The sequence below is a fragment of the Stegostoma tigrinum genome, chromosome 22, assembly GCF_030684315.1.
Source record: "Stegostoma tigrinum isolate sSteTig4 chromosome 22, sSteTig4.hap1, whole genome shotgun sequence".
Lineage (NCBI taxonomy): Eukaryota > Metazoa > Chordata > Chondrichthyes > Orectolobiformes > Stegostomatidae > Stegostoma > Stegostoma tigrinum.
The window spans coordinates 35,930,135-35,949,988 of record NC_081375.1 but is presented as its reverse complement, the minus strand read 5'-3'; the positions used below and the strand labels follow the sequence as shown (position 1 = coordinate 35,949,988).

The following is a 19,854-nucleotide window of genomic DNA, read 5'->3' as shown; positions in this document are numbered from 1 at the left end:
GAGTGTGATGCTGGTCTTCGACAGCAACTTCCTATTTAGGCCATACAGCAGCACGTCATATTTGATAGTTTTGAGAAGCCACTGAAAGATTGCTTGACACACCAGGGCATATTCAAACCTACATTCCATCATTTTCTTTATTTTAAAAATAGAAAATTCCAGAAATAGACAGCACATCAGATAGTTTCTTTGGAGACAGAAACCCTCCTCCAAATTTTCACATTAATGATCACTTAATGAAGGAACAGAGGGCATTCTGGCTAAGTTTGCAGACGATACAAAAAGATAGGTGGAGGGACAGGTAGTATTGAGTTGGCGGGGAAGCTGCAGAAGAATTTTGACAGGTTAGAAGAGCGGGCAAAGAAGTGGCAGACAGAGTGTAATGTGGGTAAGAGTGAGGTCATGCACTTAAGTAAGAAGAACAGAGCCATAAACCATTTTCCAAATGGGAGAAAAATTAGAAATCTGAAGTGCAAAGGGACTTAGGAGATCTAGTCCAGGACCCTCTTAAGGTATACTTGCAGGTTGAATCAATTGTGAGGAAGGCAAATGCAATGTTGGCATTTATTTTGAGAGGACTTCAAAATAAAAGCAGGGATGTACTTCTGAAGGTTGATAAGGCTCTGGTCAAGCCATATTTAGAATATTGTGAGATAATAAAATGTGAGGCTGGATGAACACAGCAGGCCAAGCAGCATCTCAGGAGCACAAAAGCTGACGTTTCGGGCCTAGACCCTTCATCAGAGAGGGGGATGGGGGGAGGGAACTGGAATAAATAGGGAGAGAGGGGGAGGCGGACCGAAGATGGAGAGCAAAGAAGATAGGTGGAGAGGGTGTAGGTGGGGAGGTAGGGAGGGGATAGGTCAGTCCAGGGAAGACGGACAGGTCAAGGAGGTGGGATGAGGTTAGTAGGTAGCTGGGGGTGCGGCTGGGGGTGGGAGGAAGGGATGGGTGAGAGGAAGAACCGGTTAGGGAGGCAGAGACAGGTTGGACTGGTTTTGGGATGCAGTGGGTGGGGGGGAAGAGCTGGGCTGGTTGTGTGGTGCAGTGGGGGGAGGGGATGAACTGGGCTGGTTTAGGGATGCAGTGGGGGAAGGGGAGATTTTGAAACTGGTGAAGTCCACATTGATACCATATGGCTGCAGGGTTCCCAGGCGGAATATGAGTTGCTGTTCCTGCAACCTTCGGGTGGCATCATTGTGGCAGTGCAGGAGGCCCATGATGGACATGTCATCAAGAGAATGGGAGGGGGAGTGGAAATGGTTTGCGACTGGGAGGTGCAGTTGTTTGTTGCGAACTGAGCGGAGGTGTTCTGCAAAGCGGTCCCCAAGCCTCCGCTTGGTTTCCCCAATGTAGAGAAAGCCGCACCGGGTACAGTGGATGCAGTATACCACATTGGCAGATGTGCAGGTGAACCTCTGCTTAATGTGGAATGTCATCTTGGGGCCTGGGATGGGGGTGAGGGAGGAGGTGTGGGGACAAGTGTAGCATTTCCTGCGGTTGCAGGGGAAGGTGCCGGGTGTGGTGGGGTTGGAGGGCAGTGTGGAGCGAACAAGGGAGTCACGGAGAGAGTGGTCTCTCCGGAAAGCAGACAGGGGTGGGGATGGAAAAATGCCTTGGGTGGTGGGGTCGGATTGTAGATGGCGGAAGTGTCGGAGGATGTCACCATGGACGTCCAGTCCCTGTACACCTGCATTCCGCATGGAGATGGCCTCAAGGCCCTCCGCTTCTTCCTGTCCCGCAGGCCCGACCAGGCCCCCTCCACCGACACTCTCATCCGCCTAGCGGAACTCGTCCTCACACTCAACAACTTCTCTTTTGACTCCTCCCACTTCCTACAGACTAAGGGGGTGGCCATGGGCACCCGCATGGGCCCCAGCTATGCCTGCCTCTTTGTAGGTTACGTGGAACAGTCCATCTTCCGCACCTACACAGGCCCCAAACCCCACGTCTTCCTCCGGTACATTGATGACTGTATCGGCGCCGCCTCTTGCTCCCCAGAGGAGCTCGAACAGTTCATCCACTTCACCAACACCTTCCACCCCAACCTTCAGTTCACCTGGGCCATCTCCAGCACATCCCTCACCTTCCTGGACCTCTCAGTCTCCATCTCAGGCAACCAGCTTGTAACTGATGTCCATTTCAAGCCCACCGACTCCCACAGCTACCTAGAATACACCTCCTCCCACCCACCCTCCTGCAAAAACTCCATCCCCTATTCCCAATTCCTCCGCCTCCGCCGCATCTGCTCCCACGATAAGACATTCCACTCCCGCACATCCCAGATGTCCAAGTTCTTTAAGGACCGCAACTTCCCCCCCACGGTGATTGAGAACGCCCTTGACCGCGTCTCCCGCATTTCCCGCGACACATCCCTCACACCCCGCCCCCGCCACAACCGCCCCAAGAGGATCCCCCTCGTTCTCACACACCACCCTACCAACCTCCGGATACAACGCATTATCCTCCGACACTTCCGCCATTTACAATCCGACCCCACCACCCAAGACATTTTTCCATCCCCACCCCTGTCTGCTTTCCGGAGAGACCACTCTCTCCGTGACTCCCTTGTTCGCTCCACACTGCCCTCCAACCCCACCACACCCGGCACCTTCCCCTGCAACCGCAGGAAATGCTACACTTGTCCCCACACCTCCTCCCTCACCCCCATCCCAGGCCCCAAGATGACATTCCACATTAAACAGAGGTTCACCTGCACATCTGCCAATGTGGTATACTGCATCCACTGTACCCGGTGCGGCTTTCTCTACATTGGGGAAACCAAGCGGAGGCTTGGGGACCGCTTTGCAGAACACCTCCGCTCAGTTCGCAACAAACAACTGCACCTCCCAGTCGCAAACCATTTCCACTCCCCCTCCCATTCTCTTGATGACATGTCCATCATGGGCCTCCTGCACTGCCACAATGATGCCACCCGAAGGTTGCAGGAACAGCAACTCATATTCCGCCTGGGAACCCTGCAGCCATATGGTATCAATGTGGACTTCACCAGTTTCAAAATCTCCCCTTCCCCCACTGCATCCCTAAACCAGCCCAGTTCATCCCCTCCTCCCACTGCACCACACAACCAGCCCAGCTCTTCCCCCCCACCCACTGCATCCCAAAACCAGTCCAACCTGTCTCTGCCTCCCTAACCGGTTCTTCCTCTCACCCATCCCTTCCTCCCACCCCCAGCCGCACCCCCAGCTACCTACTAACCTCATCCCACCTCCTTGACCTGTCCGTCTTCCCTGGACTGACCTATCCCCTCCCTACCTCCCCACCTACACCCTCTCCACCTATCTTCTTTGCTCTCCATCTTCGGTCCGCCTCCCCCTCTCTCCCTATTTATTCCAGTTCCCTCCCCCCATCCCCCTCTCTGATGAAGGGTCTAGGCCCGAAACGTCAGCTTTTGTGCTCCTGAGATGCTGCTTGGCCTGCTGTGTTCATCCAGCCTCACATTTTATTATCTTGGAATCTCCAGCATCTGCAGTTCCCATTATCTCTGATACTATTTAGAATATTGTGAGCAGTTTTGGGCCCCATATCTCAGGAAGTTAAGAAAGAAAGTACTGGCCTTGGAGCAAGTCCACAGGAGCTTCATGGGAACGATCCCAGGAAGGAAAGGCTTAATATATGAGGAATGAATAAAAATGAAATCTTAAATTGGTTGCCAATGTAATTATTTGCATGTGCAGGATCATTTACCAAATGTCATCCATTCATGGAATTACATCTAAATACTGGATACTGCATATTGAATTTTCAAGCACGGACTGGTTGGGCTCAGTATCTGTATTTTTTAAAACAAAAAGAACCACTCACACTGCAACTGAAGAGTATCAGCATTTAATAGTCTTAGACTTATTCATGACTCTTTTTTCCTTTATTCATTCACAAGTTGAGGGCATCGCTGGCTAGGCAGCATTTATTTCCCATTCCTAATTGCTCAGAGGGCAGTTCAGAGTCAACCACACTGCTGTGGGTCTGGAGTCACAGACCAGACCTGGTAAGGATGACAGTTTCCTTTCCTAAAGGATGTTGGTGAACCAGATGGGTTTTTCCAACAATCCACAATGGATTCATGATCATCATTAGTTCCTTAATTCCAGATATTCTATTGAATTCAAATTCCACCGTCTGCCATGGGATTCGAACCCAGGTCCATAGCACATTTGCTGGGTCTTTGGATTAACAGTCCAGCGATAATACCAACACCTCCCCACACACAGTGAGAAATTATGAGCAGGATAGTCGTAAACTTGAAGGATGGCTTTGATGTGCATTATATTTCAGCATGAAGCCTGCATGTTGAACAAATGGCTTGAGCCCTATGGTTGTTAAGAAGGTCAATTATATAGTGCATTGCGCTGTAGGAATCCTAACACGTATATCGACATATCAGGGGTAGTTTGCGGTACCGGTAGTAGAGGAACCCGTGGCCTGATCAAAATGGGACATCGAAGAAAGGGTTCCCATTTGACTGTTACATTTTAAAGGTAAATTTGTGCACAATATTGAACTCATTAAAGGGTTGTGGGGTAATCTGTACATGAAGGTGCAGATTCAAATATAGCAAACATATTAACATACTGCTAGGCCCAGCACTTGCAAATGTTTTTGTAGGGTTTCACGACAAGTATGTTATTAACGGAATGATAAATAGCCTTCCACGCATGCATATTTCCAGGAAACCCGAACCCAACCTGCACAACCCATAATGTTTTGTTTAAGAGGTAAATAAGTTGATGAGTGGCTGAACCAGCAATTCTGGCTAGCTTGGCTGCTTGTTTCCCCTTAAACAGTCTCTAACAAACTGCTTCAATCACTCAACCTTGGATCTTTACCAACAGTTTCCTGATGTTCATTCTTTCCTTTTCACTTCCAACGTCGTATTCACTCTACACCTTTATTTCCCACCAGGATGGCTAGAAAAGACATGTTTTTATCATCCTTGACAGAGTCCCAAACAGTCACCATTCCTGAACACCCTGCACTCCCCACCCTGATTAATGTCAAGCAACATTCCATTTTCTCCATATAAGAGATGGTTTGAACCCTGCATGCATTATAGCTATTCCCATGGATTAGTCTTTGTTTCAGTTCAACAATTAATTGACCCCTCCCTCACCTCTTTTCTTCTGTTTTAGTGATTGTTGTGTCGAACAGTTTCATTCTCTTGCCCCAAATTGGAAAACTGAACATTTGATTTCCTCCTTCTCTCACCCTCATGTTTCATTCCAACCATCTCCTTCACTTACTGCTGCTGTGGGATTTGAATTCATGTCCCAGGATTATTAGCTCAGCCTGCCTGAATTACTAATCCAGCAACAACATAGTATTTTATTATTATCACTGCACTGTTTGCAAATATAGGGGGAGTATATTGAGGTAGAGGTGTTGCTGGAGCTGAATTCAATGCATGTATAACGAATGACCATTGTATGAGATTTGATAAAGGTCAGGATTGTGGCAACAGAATTTTGGATGAACTGAGGTTTATGAGGTTGGTTGGACACTACAGGAATAGTCGAGTATTCAGCTAACAAAAAGAGATAGATGAGACTTGCAGCAACAAATGAACTGAGGCAGGGATGGAGGAAACAGCATCAACTTAATGTATTACCACTTTGCTCATCTCATTGTGTTAGATATGTCCAACAAACAACAAAATACCTGGAAACCATTTTAGCAAAATTCCAGAAAGTCACCATTGTGTGAATATTTCTTCATGTATTTGCATGAATATCCCAAGAGGGTCTGAGAGACTGAGACAGTTGTGAACAGGTCACTGTACTACAGCAACTTGATAAACATTTACGAAATATTTACAAGTTACACAGCAGCATGATTGAGCAGCATTTCATTTGAACCTTCTCCCCTCGACTCCCACTCCCATGTGATCTAATATCACTGATATAGTCCAGCTACGAGCATATTGTTGTCAATCCCACGTGCCACAATTTTTGACAGACTTCCTGTTGCATAACAGTTTTCACTTACCAAAGATATTTTTCCAGATAGGTTTAACTTATTTGTAACCTCTGAGATATTTACATTCAGGCAAACAAGATCTGCAAAACACAAATTGCATTACATCCAGTGACTTCTAAATTAACTGGCTGTATAAGATCTTATAATTATAATCTTGTACAAATTAGTTATAACCTCTCAGTTATTCTACAGTTGTTTGACAATTTTCTATTCTAACTGAAGTCACAATACAACATGTTAAGTATTGGATTTTTGCACAAAGAATAGGAACTACCACCATACCACAGAAAAAAAATGCTAGCTCCAATGCATATCAAACAAGAAGCATGGAAACATTGATAAATATCAATAATAGCTGTTTCAATTTAGATATTAACTAGGTTATTTAATTAATTTTATGACATCCATAATTGCAATATAATTTTCAACTAATCATATCTTATAAATGACAAACTACCTCTATGATGTTCTGTTTGTTTCTTAGCTCCTATCAGTTCACAAACTAGATGAGCCACGTGAACAGTATCATAAATGTATCAACCAGCTTGTATACTAATAATGTGATTTACAAGTGTACATTACATGGCAGATGCATTGCACAGTTCATGTTTATTCATGGCCTTTGTTTGGCTAGGGAAGAGACCTGGACTCTTGATCTATATAGAGGAGAACCTTTCCACAGCCCAAGTTTTATTTTAATAATGTGGTGGTTATCTTCTATTCCTTTGCCTTCCTGACATCTTTACATTGAACAGGGCTCTTCTTCCTGAGAAATCCATAAGCATTTTATATCAAACATACTTGACCATTCAGTTTTACACTGGAAAGCACTTCATACATGGGTCGTCCTACTGTTATTTACAGCAGCTGTTTCAAAACAATGTAGTATGTTGGGTCAGAAGACATTGCTGCATTACTTTAGTTAGAACTGTCATTTGAAATAATGACATCACATTTAAGGGGACAATTTGGACTATTAGTCCAGTTTTCATAAATTGAAGATTTGGTTCTATTGAGTGACAGGTGAACATTGTTGGAAAAATCTCAAATCCAAAATATTTAGAAATGAACAGTAAATACATTCAGAGATAACAAGGTGTGGAGTTGGATGAACACAGCAGGCCAGGCAGCATCAGAGGAGCAGGAAAGCTGACGTTTCTGGTCTGGACCCCTGTTCAGAAATGGGGGAGGGGAAGGGGGCTCTGAAATAAATAGGGAGGGGGTGCACAGTGATAGAAGGTGGAGAGTGGAGTGGATAGGTAGGGAAAAAAGATGGGCAGGTCAAGCAGGTGTTGCGAGATGGGCTGGTCTTGGTTTGAGGTCAGGGGGTGGGGAGATTTTGAAGCTTGTAAAGTTCACATTAAGACCATTGGGTTGTAGGCTTCCAAGGCTGAATATGAGATGCTGTTCCTCCAGTTTCCGGGTGGCATCGTTGTGATACTGGAGGAGGCCCAGGACGGACATGCCACCCAGGGTGTGGGAGGGGGAGTTGAAGTGATTCACGACTGGTAGGTGTCGTTGTTCGTCGCAAACATGCTCCACAAAGCAGCTTCTGCTTGGTCTCCCCTATGTACGGGAGGCCACATTGGGAACAACAGATACAATAGACTACATCAGTGGATGTGCAGGTGAACATCTGTTTAATGTGGAAGGTTTTTTTGGGGCCTGGGATGGAGATGAGGGGAAAGGTGTAGGGGCAGGTGTAACACCTCCTGCGGTTGCAGGGAAAGATGCCGAGGGTGGTGGGGTAGTAGGGAGTGTGAAGTGGACGAGGGAGTCACGGAGAGAGCAGTCCCTCCGGAAGGCAGATAAGGGTGGGGACAGATTGCAGGGGGAGGAAGTGATAGAAAATGACGCGTTGAATCCGGAAGTTAATGGCGTGATACATGAGGACAAGGGGAATTCTGTCTTGGTTTTTATTGTGGGGAAGGATGCGTGAGGCTGAGGTGTAGGAAACGCAAGAGATGTGGTCAATGGTGTTTTCTACCATTGTTGGGAGGAAATTGCGGTTCTTGAAAAACAAGGATATCTGGGATGTTTAGAAGTGGAACGCCTCATCTTGGGAGCAGATGCAGTGGAGGTGAAGGAATTAGGAATAGGGAATCTTTGTCTCCTTAAAAGAATTACATTATAGCATTCTGAGGAAGCGTCACCAGACCTGAAACGTTAATGCTGATTTCTCTTCAAAGATGCTGCCAGGCCTGCTGAGCTTTTCTAGCAACGTCTGTTTATGTTTGATTTACAGCATGTGCAGTTCTTTCTGTTTTTATATTACACATTTTTGCCTCAGCAGAAATATAATTTGGTAAGATTTAAAAGGGCACGTATTGAATTGAGATCTTGAGATTAAAGTCTACTAGTAAACTTCAGGTACAGAGGTCATTTTCAAAATTATAGAATGCAAACAAATGACTGTCATCAATACCCTTTTCTAAAAAAGGCCTTAAGTATTTTTGAAATTCAGTGGCAAAAATAACTACAAGTCTTAATATTTTGAAGAGATAGAACTGATTTTGTGTATTTTCAGTGGGGAAATTAATTGTCACATTTTTTGTTGACAGTTTTGAATTGGAAGGGTGTCATTAATCAATTTCTAGGCTATTAGGTTTGAGTTTCTTCTGTTCCTTTTTTTTTCGACATGCTTAGGTCAGTAAGAACATTTACAGAGAACTCGGGGTAGTTTAATTCTGAGTTTGTTGCTATTAGCAGCAAGAGACACTGTACAAAGAGAGCTTGAAGGGAGTTCCTAGTATTTAAATTAAGTAAAATTAACATCAAACAGTGACAATAGATATCATGGCTTTAAGTATCCATACATATGACCAAAGAAAATCAAGAAACTGCACTGCAAGCTGAGTTATGGCTGTTGCAAATGGATTTTTGTCATACCTTCAGCCTCAGTTGAAGGAATTGCTTTCATCATTAAACCTGTGCATCGACTTTTGAACTGTCTTGTATTTTCCCTGTTGCTCAATGCAATCTGCAGTGACAACAAATACAAAGCGTTGGTTGCAAAGTCTATTTTGAATTTAGATACAAATAACAGCTTAGTGCTGATTTTGACTTTAGGCCAATGGATAGGTCTCAAATGTGCTAAAATGTACTGTGGACCTGAAACGGGGCTGTACGACATCAATAATGAATCAATTGTTTTTGTACAATATTCTGTGTGGAAAGTTGTAAAGATAAGCCCAGCAATCGTAGACCAGAAAGTTCAACTTCTGTGATGGGAAAGTTAAAGAAACAATTATCAGTGATAAAATCAGGAGTTGCGTGGCAAAACGAAAAAACCGACATGCATTTGTTAAGGGAAAATCACATTGTTACCTCTTTAAAAAATGCCTGTTAGTTCAAAGGGTTGATAGAATCGTATTGCACAGAAATAGATGCTTTCTACGTTCTGCTCGCAAAAAAGACCCTGTTGCCTGCCACTTCAATGCACCACCTTGCTCCCTGGCCAACATCTCAGTCTCCAGCTTGCTTCAATGTTCCAGTGAAGCCCAGCGCAAGCTGGAGGAACAACACCTCATTTTCCACTTGGGGACCCCATAGCCCTCCGGACTCAATATTGAGTTCAATAATTTTAGGGCCTAAACTCTCCCAAGTCCCAGCCCCACCCCACACACCAGGCCTTGTTACCACATAACTTGCCAATACACACCCCCCTGTTGTTCGTCACTAACAATCTCCATTAATAACTATTCACTCTTCCAGCCTGATCGTTAGCAACTCCTTTGTCTGTCCAACTGTCTTTCTCTCTTTGGTCTCTATCCCATCGTTTACTCCCTACCCCACCCACCTCCCTATTTTCTGTATATAAACTGACGTTTTCTCAGCCACCATCAGTTTTGAGGAAGGGTCACCGGACCTGAAACGTTAACTCTGTTTTCTCCTCCACAGATGCTGCCAGACCTGCTGAGTTTTTTCAGCAACTTTGTTTTTGTTCCGTACTTGGTAATATCCTGGTAAATCTCTTCTGAAGCCTCTCCAGCTTGATAAAATTCTCACTATAACTGGGCAAGCAGAACTGGACACAGTATTCTAGAATAGACCTCACCAATGTCCTAGACAACCTCAACATGGCTTCCCAACTCTTATACTCAAAGCACTGAGCAACAAAGGCAAGCATGCCAAATGCCTTTTTAACCATCCTACCTATATGTGACACAAACTTCAAAGAATTGTTGTACCTGCACTACTAGGTCCCTTTATTTTACAACACTACACAAAACCCTACCCTTGTTTGTTGTACCAAAATACAATACCTCACATTTATCCAGATTGAACTCCATCTGCCATTTTTCAGCCCATTGACCCATTTGATCAAGATGCCTTTGTAACCCGAGAAAACCTTCTTCACTGTCTACTATGCTACCAACTTTGGTGTAGTCTGCAAACTTACTAATTATGCCTTCTATATACTCATCCAAGTCATTTATATAATGACAAACAGAAGAGGACCTAGAACCGAGCTCTGTAGAACACCGCTGATCGCAGGCCTCCAGTCTGAAAAGCAACCCTCTACTATTACTGTCTCTTGCAAGCTAAGATTGGCAAGCTAACCCTAAATCCCATGTGACCTAACTTTGCTGATTAGTTCACCAAATGGAATCTTGTCAAAGGCTATACTAAAATCCAAATAAACAACATCTACTGTACTGCCATCAATCTTTATGGTAATTTCCCCAAAAAGCTCAATCAAGTTTGTGAGACATGATTTTCCTTGCACAAAACCATGCTGATTATCCTTAATCAATTTTTGCATCTCTAAATGTACATAAATCCTATCTTTCATAATCACCTCCAACAAATTATCCACAGCTGAAGCCAGACTCTCACGTCTATAGTTCCCTGGTTTCTCCTTGCAACCTTTCTGAAACAAAGGTACAATATTAGCCACCCTTCAATCATTGGGCACCTCACCCGTAGTTATAGATGGCACAAGTTATTTCTGCAAGCCGTCTCACAATTTCCTTCCTTACTTCCCACAATGTTCTGGGATACGTTAGATTAGGTCCTGGAGATTTGTCCACCTTTATATTCTCGAAGGCCTCCTAAAATACCTCTTCCGTAATGTGAAAAGTTTTAAAACATCAAAGTTTATTGCTCTGTATTCTCTAGACTCCATTTCCTTCTCCATTAAAAACTGATGTGAAATATTCATTAAGGGATTCAACACAAAGACGACCTTCTTTATCTTTAAGAGGCCCTCCCTCTCTCTCCTTACCCTCTTGCTCTTAATGTATTTTAGAATCTCTTTGGATTATTCTTAACCTCATTTGCCAACACTATCTTTTTATCATTACTGATTTTTTTTTTTTTTTTTAAAGAAGAATGCCCCTACGTGCTTTATATTGATTAAGAGATTCAATTGAACCAAGTTGTCTACATCTAAAACAAGATTCCCTTTTATTCTTGACTAGAATCTTGCAACAGTCCACTCCAAGCAACTTTCGAATGTTCTTATCTCGTACCATTAAAATTTGCCTTCGTCCGATTAAAAGCTTTTAACTTTTATGGAACGCTTACTGTTTTCCATAAACATTTTGATACTAATAGAATTATGATGTCTAGACCCAAAGTGTTCCCTCACTTTTACTTCAGTCACCTGCCCCAACTTATTGCCCAAAAGAAGGTCTAATTCTGCACCTTTTCTTGGAGGAACATCCACATTTTGATTAAAAAAAATACTTGAATATATTTGACAAATACTTCACCATCCAAACCTTTCAACACTATAGTAGCCCCAGTCAACGTTTGGAAAATTAAAACCCCCATTATTACAACATTATGCTTACATATATCTGAGATTTCCCAACATATTTGTTTCTCAATTTACCTCATTATTGGGGGCCTATAGTACAATCCCGTCAAAGTGATCTTTCCTTTCTTATTTGTAACTTCTACCCATTCATTTTCAATGAGTGATTTTTCACAAATATCTTCCCTCATTACAGAGGGAATACAATAATGCAGTGTGGAGATGGAGGAACGCAGCAGGCCAGGCAGCATCAGAGGAGCAGGAAAGTTGACATTTCAGGTCAGGACCCTTCAGATGGTGCCTGGCCTGCCGTGTTCCTCCAGCTCCACACTTTGACTCCAGCGTCTGCAATTCTTGCTATCTTTTGACCATCTCTCAGCCAAGTTTCCCTAATAGCTATGATGTGCCAACCCCACATTCTTAACCATGCCCCGAGTTCATCAGCCTTACCTGCAAGATCCCTTACATTGAAGTAAATGTAGTTTAGTTCTTCAGCATTACTACATACTCTATCATTTACATTTCTTTTCTAATGGATGTGCTCTCCCCACATTCAGAACAATCCTTCTTCTTATACTCACACTTACACTTCTTATACTTAGAATTCCTCCACTACCACCACACCCCCACCTCACAACCACCATCGGTATAAAGTCTCCCTTAAGGGAATGAGCAAATCTACCTGTGAAGATATTGGTCCCTTTCCAGTTTAGGTTAGGCCCATCCTTTTTGAACAGGTCTTTTCTATTCCAAAAGACATTTCAATTGTCCAAAAATGTGAATCTCTGAACAATACACCGGCTCTTCATCCATTAATCGATCTCCTTTAACTTTCTGCTCTTTCCCTTTTTTGTGTTTGGCACTGGGAGTAAACTAGAAATTACTACTTTCAGGGTTCTAGTCTTTGATCTACCTAATCACTTAAATTCACTCCATATTGCTTTAATATTTTCCCTAAAAATGTCATGCCTACCAATGTGTACAATAATTTCTGGCTTCTCATTCTCACCTTTAACAATTTGCTTGAAACATTTACAGACATCCTTAATCATAGCACTAGGAAAGCAACAAGCCATCCTAAATTTAGGCTCACTGCCACAGAATCTCTGCTCTATGCCCCTGAATGGATAGTCCCCTACAACAATAATTCTATTCAGTCTTGATGATGAGGGTGGGACTGTTGAAGTGATGAATATGAACCTCCAAAAAGTGTTCACAACAGTGCCACACAGGCTAATAAGGAAAGTTATAGCTTGTGGAATAAAACAGGCATAAGTAATGTGGATATAAAATTGGCCAAAGGCTAGAATACAGAGATTAATGGTTAATGGGTATTTTTGGGCTGGAGGACGGAATGTAGTAGAGTTCCACAGTGATCAGTACTGGACCTTGTAAGGCCCCTTACATTGAAATAAATGCAATTTAGTTCTTCAGCATTTCTTGATCCTGTTGTGCAGGAGATGACACAAAACTTGGAGGAACTGTGAACCGTGAGGAGAACAGGACAGAGCTTCAAAAAGGACAATGACAAGTTGGTGGAGTGGGCGAATACGTGACAGGTGAAGTTCAATTCAGGGAAATCTGAGCTGATGCATTTTAGTACAAAGATATGGGGAGTCAGTATAGATAAACAACACTATTCTCAAGGGTGTGTAGGAGCAGAGTGCCCTGAGTGTCTATGTGCATAATTCATTAAAGCTGGCAGGATGGGTAGGCAGAATCCCTACAGTGTAGAATCAGGCTATTCGGCCCATCAAGCTATGTGTAATTTAGCATGGCCAATCCACCTAACATTTGGGTTGTGGGTGGAAACAAGTGCATCCAGAGGAACCCATGCAAACACGAGGAGAATGTGCAAACAACGCACAGGCAGATAGTCACGTGTGACTGGAATCGAACCCAGGTCCCTGGCACTGTGAAGCAACAGTGCTCACCACTGAGCGACTGTGCTGAATTTATGTGGGACGCCGTTTAGACACTAGCTGGAATATTGTATACAATTTAGGGTACCACACTTTACAAAGGGTGCAAGTGTATTGGAGAGAATACAAAAAAGGGTTTTTGAGAATGGTTCCAGGGATGTGAATCTTCAACTATGATGAAAACTTTGAGAAGTTCAGATGTTTTTGGAGAGGAGTGCTGAGCAGAGGTTTGAAAGAAGTTTTGTAAAATCATGTGGGTCTGGATAGAATAGACACAGAGGAACCGTTCCTGCCCAGAAAATAGAGAACCAGAAGGCACAGTTTTAAAGCATTTTTTAAAAAGATGCAACTGTGAAGTGAGAAAAGGAAACTTTTTGTCACAGAAAGTAGTTACAGCCAGGAAAGCCCTGCCCGAAAAGATGGTGGAGGCAAATTTAACCAAGGCATTCAAAAGAGCATAGGATAATTATTTAAGTGAAAACAATATGCAGGATTGTGGGGAAAATGGCAGGAGTTTGCCGCCAAGTTAAAACGTGCTTGTCAAGGCATGATGGGCTGAATGGCCTCTTTGTTACAGCACAATAACAATTCTGCAGTTCTGTGAAATGCCTTTTTCTCTAACTGCTGAAATGGTAGAATTTCAAAATCACTGGCCATTTATAAAGCTAATGTTGCAGTCTGGTTGCTTTAAAAACAGCCCAGTTTTCATTTCAGTTGATTTCGATGCAAGTAGACATCATGATATTTCTATAATTAGCCATGCTCCATGAGACAATACAGACCATGAAGAAGGTAAAAGTCAGCCAGTAAAGGGGCCGGTACTGGGTCTGTGCTAAGTTTGATAGCAGGACACAGATGAATGGTAATTACCAGCAATCTGACTCAGTTTGAGGTGAGTCATTTTTCTTCATATTTACCATCTGATGGCAACCTCCCATTAAAGGGTGGCGTTATCAGATGTGATGAGTATGTGAGGCTGGTAGTATGACCTGAATATCCTGAAAATACAACTAAATTCTAGATGGTGCTTCCAGAACACCCTAACTAGGTAAACATGTGGCATTCTCCCACTGTGGAATGAGTGCAAGCATACAAATTTCCATACTGTAGCGCCATTCTTCACCCAAGAAAAGTGAGATTCATTTCCTTAACGAAAATATGCAGCAATGTAAAGCTTCTCTTATCTCTTCAGAATGACGCCATGCAAATTAGCTGTTATGGTAAATCTTGCATATAAAATCTATTGTAAACAAAATAACCACACGTTGTGCAATTAAATAAGTGATGGGAAGTTCCTATTAGTGCCCTTTATTTATGAGGATGACGACTGTCAAGCAATATCATCTTTTTCTCATTTTGATATGTTGAAATGCTACTTTCTGCTTTGTGACTGATAGTATCGCTTTCTTTACAGCAAAATCAAGGACCCTGATGTATTTAATCACACAAGGATGACTTTGTGCTTCTAGTTGGAAACCACTGTCAGGCAGTGGGAGTCAGAGAGCTAACACACAATCATTTCAGTTCCCAGACTCTTCTACCCTGTCAGCACATAATCTATTTGATGGAAACAATTATTAATGCAAGTCATGCAATTCCAGCATTTCATCAATTGTACTATCGAGATTCTTTGTGGTACAATCAATTCTACACTGCAGATATTCAAACATTGGCTGTTTTTAAGAGCACAATTGAAGCTTTTGATTGCTGACGCTATTTTGATTCTTACCTTTTTGTATGCAATTGCAATTTGTACCCCGACTCCTTCTGATACTGCCCTCTTTCTTGTCAATGTGACTTCTGTAAGAAACAGTGAAATTGTACGCAGTGTAGTTACCATCTCTGTCTGAACAGTCTTGGAAAGGTATCAAACCCAAACTCAAACTTCTCAGTAGCATCATCTTCGTGAAAAAGAAACTTTTGGCAAATTTTTAAATCTACATTTATTTACAAAACAGATAGAGTTGAAATAGATTATTTGATTCAGGATGTTATTATGAGGCTTAATTTTTCTCCCAATTAAAAATGATTTCAGTCACAGGTAGGCTATATTATGGGCTCGAGGTAGATCATGTTTAAAAAAGTTCTCCCCCGGTGCAGTATATATTATTTCCAATGGCTTGATCGCTTTAGAACTACCCAGAACCTGACTTAGGGATGTTATTACACACTTCTGGCACAGGTGGGACTGGTAGTTAGTGTCCCTATCTCTGAAACTGGAGGTCTAACACTGTGCCACAAGAGCCCCACCCCCCAGGAGTAATTACACAATTCTACTCACTACGTAGAGCTGGGCACTGAACAACTATGACTGAATTGAACCACAAATAGTTAGCTCCTCCCACAAAGTGATTTACGGATATTTTTGATCAACCTGTTAAGTGATGTTCTGGAATAGCTGGAACTTGAACCCAGGTTTCCAGACTCGGAGGGGCGGACACCACCACACCGTAAGGGCCTGCAAACCCAACTTAGAGTGAACGTGGCCAACCTGAACCAGTTAGTTGCTTGTTCACACCATCTGTGGAATGTTTAATCCCAAGATGGTTCAAAAGCCAAAAGCAGTCAGGCAAGGTGAGGGTAACAAAGTGTGAGGCTGGATGAACACAGCAGGCCAAGCAGCATCTCAGGAGCACAAAAGCTGACGTTTCGGGCCGAGACCCTTCATCAGAACAAGGTGAAGGGTTTGACAGGGAATGCTAACCATAAGTCTGAAAGATCCATAAGTGAAGTTTTGTTTTTTATAAAAACTCTACCACAATATGGAGCTGAGTTAATCACCATACGAGCAGGAGTGCAGCCTTCATTGTATGGATTTACACTGCATTACTGCACCTGTTACATTTTGGAACACTGCAACTAAACAAAGTACCCCAATCTTCTGAATGTTTCAAAATTGAGAGATTAAAAAGGTAAGGGGCAGGACAAACAAGGCAAGGGAATACATAATAAATGGTGGGACCCTTAGAAGCACCAAGGATCAGAGGGACATTGACATGCATGTACATCGGTCCCTTAAGATATCGTGACAAGTGGATAAAGTGACGAAGAAGGCATAGGGAATACTTGCCTTTGTTAGCCAAGGCATAGAATTTAAGAGCAGGGAGGTTATACCAGTACTATATAAATTGTTAGTTAGGCCACAGCTACTATATTGTGTGCAGTTCTAGAATCCACATTAGAGGAGAGATACTGTACAAAACGCTAGTGTGGCCTCATTTGGAATATGGAGTGCAGTTCTGGTCGCCCCATTACAGGAAGGATGTGGAAGCATTGGAAAAGGTGCAGAGGAGATTTACCAGGATGTTGCCTGGTCTGGAGCGCAGGCCCTGTGAAGAAAGGCTGAGGGACTTAGGTCTGTTCTCATTGGAGAGAAGGAGGCTAAGAGGGGATTTAATAGAGACATACAAGATGATCAGAGGATTAGACAGGGTGGACAGTGAGAGTCTTTTTCTGAGGATGATGACTTCAGCTTGTACAAGGGGGCATAGCTTCAAATTGAGGGGTGATTGATTTAAGACAGATGTCAGAGGCAGGTTCTTTACTCAGAGAGAGGTAAAGGCATGGAACGCCCTGCCTGCCAATGTAGTTACTCAGCCACATTAGGGGCATTTAAACAGTCCTTGGATAAGCATATGGATAATGATGGGATAGTGTAGGGGAGGGGCTTAGGTTAGTTCACAGGTTGGCGCAACATCGAGGGCCGAAGGGCCTGTTCTGCGCTGTACTGTTCTACAAGCACCTCAGGGTGCTTCTGGTAATTGATTTTAAACTTAGGTTGTGATCCCATGGTACTATTGGAAATGTCAGGTTTCAGAATGAAATCTGTCTTGATATATCAGTCTTAAACATTTCAGTTCATGTGGTGGTCAGTTATTGAAACATAGACACACAAAGTCGCAGAGTTTCTTTAATAGAAAATCAGCTTAATAGACAAAAAAAAGAGCTTTATTTGGAACAGTTAGAAAGGTCTTAAAACACACAGCAGAACAAAATTTCAACCTGTTCTCCAATACAATGTGTTTCGGAGACTCAAATCCAGAGAAACTACCCCTGTACATCAGATTTTTAAATTCTATTTGACTGATTCTTTCAGTTGCCATCCTACAAACTGTGCAGTCTTCTTGCATGAATGTTCACCAAACACAGCTTAAATATTCTTAGCTTTTATTCACCCGCACATTTCTGATCAAACATTCCTGATTTGGAAGCTGCACAAACTCTATCTTTCTACTGAGGTGACTGTGGTTACCCCGAATAGTCATTTGCCCCTGCAAGGTGAATAAACTAAATTTGCTTTTTAACCCCAGTCAGGCTTCCTCCAAACTTCAAAGCTTTCAATCCCTGGGTTTTCTAAATTAAATTCAATCCTTGATTATTCTGAACTGAGAAACAAGTAAATGGCCTTCACTGATAACAAGGTGTAGAGCTGGATGAACACAGCAGGCCAAGCAGCATCAGAGGAGCAGGAAAGCTGACGTTTTGGGCATAGATCCTTCTTTCTTTCCTTGTTATCTCAGATTCTCCAGCATCTGCAGTTCCTACTATCTCTGAAATGGCCTTCATTGTTTACATTACCTATTATAAACCCCAGCACTTTATTCTATTAACATGCCAGGGGTTCACAGTCACCTGCTCTCTTACACGTACTGGATTGATCACGGTTCAGGAAGGACTGTCTGCCCTGGTGGTTTTTTTCCTTTAACAAAAGAAACCTAAACCTATATGGCGCTATTTTTGAAACCCAATCTCTGAAACATGATATTAACATACGCGTGTATTATACATATATTTTGATCAAAATTGATTCCTAGAGGAGGTATCTGGAAATTAGTCATTTGGTTTTTTTAAAACCAGTCAGGCATAATTGCAATTTTTACCAGTAGATGGCACTTGTCAGCACGCCAAGTACAGAAGTGGAGAATGCAAAGTCATTGGTAACACTAACTTCACCTCGCCAAGTTGGCGACATTTTATGACTACTTAAAAAGTGTACACTTCTTCTCTATTTTGTGATCTGGCTTCAATTACCCTGTAACTCATTTCTTTTGTTTTTGCACTTAGACTTTGAAATAAATGTTATTCAAAAATGCGATAAACTAAATCACAAAATTCTTAAAAATAAATTGCAAATACATAGTTTGTGATATTGGAAACTTGATTAAGTAACAGCTATTCCCGGTGTATATCTTAACTTAACTATAGTGAACTTCCCTCCCTCATAAGTTTGGAAATGAGGTTGATCACCAATGAATGCACAATGTTCAGACCATTCACAACTCCTCAGATACTGAAGCAGTCCACGTTCAAATGTAACAAGACTTGACATGTCTAGGTTTGGGCTGAAAAGTGGCGTATAACATCCATACCACACCAATGCTGGAGTAATGACCATCCCCAATCGGAGATCATCTAACCACCAACCTTCGACATTTTTGTTGAATGTTAACATCACTGAATCACCCACTACCAATATCCTAAGGGTTACCATTGACCAGAAAGTCAAGTGGGTGCCATATAAATACAGCAGCTACAAAAACAGGCCTGCGGCTAGGAATGCCACAGCAAGTAGCTCAACCTCCTAACTTTCCTGTATCTGTCTACCATCTACAAGGCAAAGATGGAAGTGTGATGGAATAGTCCCCACTTGCCTAGAAAAACGCAGCTCCAATAACACTCAAGCAGCTTGACAACATCCAGGACAAACATCCACTCCCTCTACCACCAACACTCAGTAGCAGCAGAAATTCAAACAAGATCCTTAGACAGCACCTTCCAAAATCACAACCACTTGCATCTAGACGGACAGGGGCACCAGATACATGGGAACATCACCACCTGGAAGTTACCCTTCAAGCTACTCCCCATCCTGACTTGGAAATATATCACCATTCCTTTACTGTTGCTGGATCAAAATCCTGGAATGCCCTCCCCCAATTGCATTGTGGGTCTACCTACAGTAGATGGACTACAGCAGTTCAAGAAAGCAGCTCACCACCACTTTCTCTACAGCAACTATGGGTGGGCAATAAATACTGGCCAGCCAGCAACGTCCAGATCTCTCACGCCAATAAAAAAAACTGTGGTTCAAAAGTATTTAAATGCAGAAGTACAAGAGTGAAATGCACTGACCACATTGGGCAGAATCAAAGCAATGTGGGCTATGGTGAGATTTGT

At 42.8% G+C, this 19,854-nt stretch overlaps 1 protein-coding gene across 3 annotated transcripts in view; it reads right to left on the bottom strand.

Moving 5' to 3' along the window:
- LOC125463756 (phosphoinositide 3-kinase regulatory subunit 6-like) overlaps positions 1 to 19,854 on the bottom strand; it is a 111,229-nt gene that overhangs the window by 5,716 nt on the left and 85,659 nt on the right. For all 3 annotated transcript variants that reach the window (XM_048555412.2, XM_048555413.2, XM_059653770.1), the window contains 3 exons: positions 15,407 to 15,477; positions 8,884 to 8,974; positions 6,004 to 6,074 (listed from right to left, as the gene is read on the bottom strand). In XM_048555412.2, coding sequence (XP_048411369.2) covers positions 6,004 to 6,074; positions 8,884 to 8,974; positions 15,407 to 15,477 — 233 coding nt within the window. The remainder of the gene's footprint in view (positions 1 to 6,003; positions 6,075 to 8,883; positions 8,975 to 15,406; positions 15,478 to 19,854) is intronic.